The sequence below is a fragment of the Chiloscyllium plagiosum genome, chromosome 30, assembly GCF_004010195.1.
Source record: "Chiloscyllium plagiosum isolate BGI_BamShark_2017 chromosome 30, ASM401019v2, whole genome shotgun sequence".
NCBI lineage: Eukaryota > Metazoa > Chordata > Chondrichthyes > Orectolobiformes > Hemiscylliidae > Chiloscyllium > Chiloscyllium plagiosum.
The window spans coordinates 38,060,684-38,067,768 of record NC_057739.1 but is presented as its reverse complement, the minus strand read 5'-3'; the positions used below and the strand labels follow the sequence as shown (position 1 = coordinate 38,067,768).

The 7,085-nt window shown below is 45.9% G+C and overlaps 1 protein-coding gene across 3 annotated transcripts in view; it reads left to right on the top strand.

Annotated features, from left to right (window-relative positions):
* Positions 1-7,085, top strand: part of LOC122564928 (adenylate kinase isoenzyme 1-like) — a 178,698-nt gene that overhangs the window by 161,001 nt on the left and 10,612 nt on the right. For all 3 annotated transcript variants that reach the window (XM_043720421.1, XM_043720423.1, XM_043720422.1), the window contains 2 exons: positions 832-995; positions 3,558-3,674. In XM_043720421.1, the coding sequence (XP_043576356.1) occupies positions 832-995; positions 3,558-3,674 (281 nt within the window). The remainder of the gene's footprint in view (positions 1-831; positions 996-3,557; positions 3,675-7,085) is intronic.

The window sequence follows — 7,085 nt, the reverse complement described above, 5'->3', positions numbered from 1 at the left end:
CTGAGGAGCAGGAGAGTCAACATTTCAGGCATGAGCTCTTCATCAGGAATGTATGAGGGGCTTATGCCTGAAATGTTCACTCTCTTGCTCCTCAGATGCTGCCTAACCAGCTGTGCCTTTCCAGCACCACACTTATCGACTCTGATCTCTAGCGTCTGCAGTCCTCACTTTCTCCTTCCTTCCAGCCACCAACTGGATTCATTCCTCCCATTGACCAACTTCTCTACCTGTGTTCACCTATCACCACCTCACCACCCCTTCCCCGCTCCCCCCTTCCCGCCCTTTTATCTGCAGCTCCCCCCACACCCACCTCCAGTCCTGACAAAGGTTTACACCCGAAACGTTGACGTCTCCACCTCCTGATGCTGCCTGACTTGCTGTGTTCTTCCAGCCTCTTGCCTGTCTACCTTGAATTCCAGCATCTGAAGTTTTTTTTGTCTGGAATGAACTGCCAGATGATGTGGTGAACGCAGGTACAAATACAATGTTTTAAAGATACTTGGAGAAGTACATAAATGAGAAATGTTTGGAGGGATATGGGCAGGTAATTTGGACTAGTTCAGCTTGGAATTATGGTCAGCATGGACTGGTTGGACCGAAGGGTCTGTTTCCATGCTGTATGACCCTGTCTGGACCTACAAATCAAAGAAGGTGATAGGACAGGACTGCGAACAATTGGACAGGGAAAATACGTTTCTAAGAAAAAAAGGTGGTATGTTGGTAATTATCTTGAAATGTTTCTGTGACCAACACTGCATCAGATTGGGGGTTCACCCAGCCGTACCCCGGCATTGCTTTAATGATGCACTCTCCCGTTTTGTCCATAAATAGGTGGCCCAGGATCCGGCAAGGGAACTCAGTGTGAGAAGGTTGTACATAAATATGGCTACACTCACCTATCCACCGGCGACCTGCTGAGGGCTGAAGTCAATTCTGGCTCGGAGAGAGGGAAGCATTTCCAAAACATTATGGAGGCGGGAGGACTTGTGCCTCTGGTAAGTCCAATCACAGTGAGAATCCCTCATTAAAGAATGCAACTCCCCCAACAACCCTGCCCTGCTTTGGCTCTGAGAATAGTCTGTTGTGGTTCACACAATTTCTACGTGCCAGAACGTTAATAAAAGCTGCTAAGCAAGTTTTCCCTTCAGCTGAATACATGTCTGCATGAACTTTGCCCAGTAATGTTCTCCACGTTACCTTGGACATATTGCCAAGCTTATCAATCGCTTTGATCCAAAGTCCCCGTGACCCAAAGTGCATTTTGTCCTCGCTTTTGTCTCTGGTGTGGAAACAGCAGCGTCTGTTTCTCTCTGGGCCTTTTTCTTTCTGACTGGCCTCCGGCAAAGTGCCTTGAATTCTTCTCCCAGAATCCTACAGAACAGGATGCCTTTCAGTCCATTGAGCTACCCTGTTCCTTTAAAGAGCTGGCCAATTTGTCTCGCCCAGCCACTCACCTTCCCTCCCCTCCTGGTCTGCAATTTTCTTCCTTTCAAGTATTTAACCAATTCTCTTTTGCAAGTTGCTGTTGAGTCTGCTTCCATCAGGCCACAACTTGCTGCATGAAAAAAGACCCAGAAAGTGTTTGCCTCAATTCTGTTCTGGTTTTTATTACTTTTTTTTTAGCAATTATCTTAAATCTGTGCCCTCTGATTACTGATCTTCCTGTCGAAGGAAGCAATTTTTCTCCATTTACTTTAAAGGCGCCATAAGAATGCACATTGTTGTTGTTGCAGCTGCGTTCATATTCTCTGAATAATTGTTTTGGGCGAGCACCTGACTGACCTGTCAGTGATCGTGCTCTGAATTCCAACATTCTCTTCGGTCTTTTGCAACACAGGACTGCACTCAAACTGCCTGTGACAGCTGGGGCAAAACAGAACACATTTCAGTATAATTGCACGGAACTCCCTCCTCAAAACTTAAACTGGAAAACTAGGACTGAGCTTCTGTCACCATTATCACACACTTTCGGGCTGCAAGTTAACTTGACTGTAGCTTCATTTCTACATCAACTTTAAACTCTGGCGCTAGTAATCCCACATATTTGGCCAGTTATAGAGTGAGAGTCACAATGCCAACCAGTCTGACCTCGTCCCATTTGCCTGCATTCGGCCCATATCCCTCTAAACCCTTCCCATTCATATACCCATCCAGATGCCTTTCAAATGTACCAACCTCCACCATTTCATCTAGCAGCTCGTTCCAGACATGCACCACCCTCTGCATGGAAAAAGTTTCCCCTCAGTACTTTTTAAATCTTTCCCCGCTCACCTTAAACTATGCTGTCTGGTGTTGGACTCCCCTACACTAGGAATAGGACTTTGGTTATCCTCCCTATCCAAGTCCTGCATGATTTTTATCAACCATTTTAAAGGATTGGACACTCTGGAGGCAGGAAGCATGCTTCCGCTGATGACTGAGTCCAGAACCAGAGGACAAAGTTTAAACATAAGGGATAGGCCATTTAGAACAGAGTTGAGGAGTAACTTCTTCACCCAGAGAGTGGTGGGTGTATGGAATGTTCTGCCCCAGAAGGCTGTAGAGGCTAAGTCTCTGGATACTTTCAAGAAAGAGATGGATAGAGCTCTTAAGGATAGTGGAATCAAGGGTTATGGGGATAAGGCAGGAACAGGATAATGATTGTGGATGATCAGTCATGATCATAATGAATGGTGATGCTGGCTCGAAGGGCAGAATGGCCTACTCCTGCATCTATTGTCTATTGTCTCTAAAGCCCCACTCTATTCAGCTTCTCATATTCTTGTAACTCTTTTCTGTGCCCTCTCAAGTTTAACAACATTCATCAAGTTCAACCACTACGCCACCAATTTTGGTGTAATCTACTAAGTTACTAACCATCCCTCCTATATTCACATCCAAATCATTTATATAAATGATGAAAAGCAGTGGACCCAGCACCGATCCTTGTGGCACTCTGGTCACAGGTCTCCAGTCTGAAAAACATCCCTCCACCACCACCACCACCCTCTGTGTCCTACTTTCAAGCTAATGTTGTGTCCTAGCTAGCTCCCAGTGGATCCCATGTGATCTCTCCCCCGCTCCCCCACACTCCCAGCCTCATTCCTGATGAGGGGCTTTTGCCCGAAACGTCGATTCTCCTGCTCCTCGGATGCTGCCTGACCTGCAGTGCTTTTCCAGCACCACACTCTCAACACCCATGTGATCTAACCTTACTCACCAATCTACCATGTAGAACCACGTCAGACATCTTGCTGAAGTCCATATTGACAACACTGTGTCTTCATCAATCTTTTTTTGTCACCTCTTCAAAAAACCCAATCAAGTTAGTAAGACATGGTTTCCCACCCACAAAGCCATCTTGACTGTCTGTCATCAGTCCCTGCCTTTCCAAATACATGTCAATCCTCTCTCTCTTCAGAATCCCCTCCAACAACTTACCCACCACTGACGTAGGGCTGACTGGTCTATCGTTCCCTGGTTTTTGTCTCGTTTGCACAAGTGATGGTGTGAGTATTGTGCATTTTTGTATCCCCTGTTACTACACATTGAACATCCTGTGTATCTCCTTTCCTCAGGAAACTATCCTGGAAATGCTGAAGGATGCTATGATTGCTAAGGCCGATGTCTCAAAGGGCTTCCTGATTGATGGCTACCCTCGTGAAGTGAAGCAAGGGGAAGAATTTGAGAAGCGGGTATGAGCTTTGTGGGGACGGGGATTAGGGACAAACCATTTGGAGCACTCTTCCCTTTGTTTTTGAAGGATCCCACAGCATGATTCAACAAAGAGTAGGGAAGTTTAGATTAGATTAGATTGGATTCCCTACAATGTGGAAACAGGCCCTTCGGTCCAACAAGTCCACACCGACCCTCCGATGAGCAACGCACCCAGTCCCACCTCCCTCTTGCTGATGTACCTAACACAATGTGTAATTTAGCATGGCCAATTAACCTGACCTGCACATCTTTGGACTGTGGGAGGAAACCGGACCACCCGGAGGAAACCCACGCAGACACGGGGGGATTGTGCAAACTCCACACAGTCACCCAAGGCTGGAATCGAACCTGGGTTCCTGGCACTGTGAGGCAGCAGTGCTAACCACTGAGCCACCGTGCCGCCCTATTTGTCCTGGAGTTCTGGCCAACATCTATCCCTTTATCAAAACCACTGAAAGAGATTATTTTGCAGTCAGTGATGAAGTGACTGCTACTATCCACATAGAAAGCTGCCTGAGATGCACTAATGACGTTAAGGTATAGATTTCTCCTTTCCCCACATTAATTTGATGGAGGGACCTTGTCCTTGATCCAATCACATTGAAGTATTCTCATAGCCAGCAACCCAGGAAATGAAATTCACTGATTATCCTTCCCTTTTTAATCATATCATTGAGAGTGAAATAATTATTTTGGCCAAAGAATAGATTGAAGGGTGGAGTCTGAAATATCATAACGTTCTAAAAATATATACTTTCTAAAAACCCAAGGTGTGATCCTGTCAAAATGAAGAAATTTGACACTGCAAAAGGCCAGTAATAGTTTTTCACGGCCAGCCCCCAGATTGGTCAGTGTGGTGTTCAAAGCCCTATCAGATCGTATTCAACAAAATGTAACTTCCTCAAAGGTTTTTTCCCGCAAACCTAATAGCCTTAAAAGTGGTTGTGTATGATGATTCAAGTACTTTTGTGCAATTTCCCAGTGGAAAAATGAGAAGTTTAACAGCCTGCCCTTTGAGAAAGCAGGGAGGTGCACGTGAATTTGCATATGTAGCTGGGCAGGTGTGAATTCCAGGTGTGGTTGTCAGCTGTGATCCAGGCACTGTGACGTTTGCTGACAGTTTCCCCATCATTACACTCCAGGCCACTATCTCATTGCTATTTTCCATAATTCAACAGTGACTATGTTTCAAAAGTGCTTAAGTTGAGTTTAGTAGACCTTAGATTATGTATGGTGCTGGATAAAAGCAAATTATTTCCTCTTGGTTAGGCTCAAGGCTGTGTGGACGTTGTTTTGCAATGTCAGAGTAAATTAGCAATGAAACTTCAGTGTCCCCTCCCAGAGTTACTCTGTTTCTGTCTTTGATATTGTCTGAGTACAGGATCAGACTCTGTTGTGGTGCTTGCCTTTAGCTGAATAGTCTGCTGAAACTCAATGTCCAGGCTAAGAGTTAACAGCTTGTGCACTGGGATCCCTGTGTGACTCACTGTGTCCAAACAGGATTGGTGGCAGGGGCTAGACAACTGAGACATTGGAACTGATAGGATTGTACAGGTTCCTGATTATCGATTACAGTCTCGGGAGAGACCTGAGAGCTTTCCTTTATCCTTGAGAATCAATTGAGGATTGCAAATTCGGATCCACGGTGGGGGGGGAGGTGATTTGGAGTTTTGATGTCGGTGTAATATGTACAATGTTGATTTCACTGCAGGCTGTGTCCTTGTGAAATCAACATTGTACATATTACACTGACGTCAAAACTCCAAATCACCTCCCCCCACCATGGATCCGAATTTGCAATCCTCAATTGATTCTTGTCAATCAGTGACAAGGTCGAAACACAAGGGGGCTTAGCTGAAAATCACAATCCCACAGCCTCAAGACCAGCTTCACAAATCAACTTGTTTGTGGAGCTATACGAGTCCACGTACTGCACTGGCTGGGGAACAAAAGTCTTTCAAACCGTTACAAATGACATCCTTATCCAACTTTGCTGATACAGCAACTGGAGTTAGGGGGAGTCTTTTAGACTTGGCTGCAGCCTCTCCAAGGGAATTCCCTTTGTGCTTATTCATTAAAATCACAAAGAGTTGTTAACATCTATGCCCTTTGTGTGTTTGTCTGCCTATGTGCATTCATTAGTAACAAGTTCTTGTTAAGGGTCAGTAGATTTGAAAATTGATGGAAAATTTAACATAGATGTGCTGCACCTAACTTAATCCTGTAAGGACAGTGACCAAAGGTGTGTCAATTCTTGTGGAATAAATTACGTACTTGGTCACAAACATTGTAAATCATTTTGACTTTGGGAGCTGTCTGATTTGCTGCTCTATTAAACAGCTCTCCTGAAAAAGAATCATAGCACAGGATTTAGTGAAGCTGTTTGGAATTTTAAAAATTAGGTAAAATCGCCATTGCCTAACCAGACCGTACGGCTGCTCTCTCAGAGAGAGACAACTGGTGATGACTTAACCAGAGGGTCACCATGCCTCAGGCGAGGGGAGAGGATGAGATGGAGAATCCTCCTCCATGGTAACCTCAGACCAGGTGAAGGTTTAACTTGAATTATTTCCCCTCCTTTTGTCTTCCTGGCTGACCAAGCATGTATTTCCAGAATGGTCAGCTAGACTTTAAGATTTAGCTTCTGGATCAATGGTGCTGGAAGAGCACAGCAGTCCAGGCAGCATCCGAGGAGCTTCAGCGAAATCGACGTTTCGGGCAAAAGCCTTTCATCAGGAATAAAGGCAGAGAGCCTGAAGCGTGGAGAGATAAGCTAGGGGGGGGGGGGGGAGGGGAGAAAGTAACATAGAGTACAATAAGTGAGTGGGGGAGGGGATGAAGGTGAGGATGAGGATCAGTTCGGCCAAACGAATGAGAGTGTCGGTGGAAGGGTACTGTTGGGGACATCTGGAGAGGAAAAAACAGAGGGCTTGGAGGCCCTGGTCATGGCGGATGGAGGTGTAGAGGGATTGGATACATGGCAGATACATACCAGGGCCTCCAAGCCCTCCGTTTTTTCCTCTCCAGATGTCCACAACAGTACCCTTCCACCGACACTCTCATTCATTTGGCCGAACTGATCCTCACCCTTAACAATTTCTCTTTTGAATCCTCCCACTTCCTCCAGACCAAAGGGGTAGCCAGGGGCACACATATGGGCCCCAGCTATGCCTGTCTCTTTGTTGGCTACGTAGAACAGTTGATCTTCCGTAATTACACTGGCACCATTCCCCACCTCTTCCTCCGCTACATTGATGACTGCATCGGCCCCACCTCATGCTCCCACGAGGAGGTTGAGCAATTCACCAACACATTCCACCCTGACCTTAAATTTACCTGGACCATCTCTGACACCTCCCTCCCCTTCCTGGACCTCTCCATCTCCATTA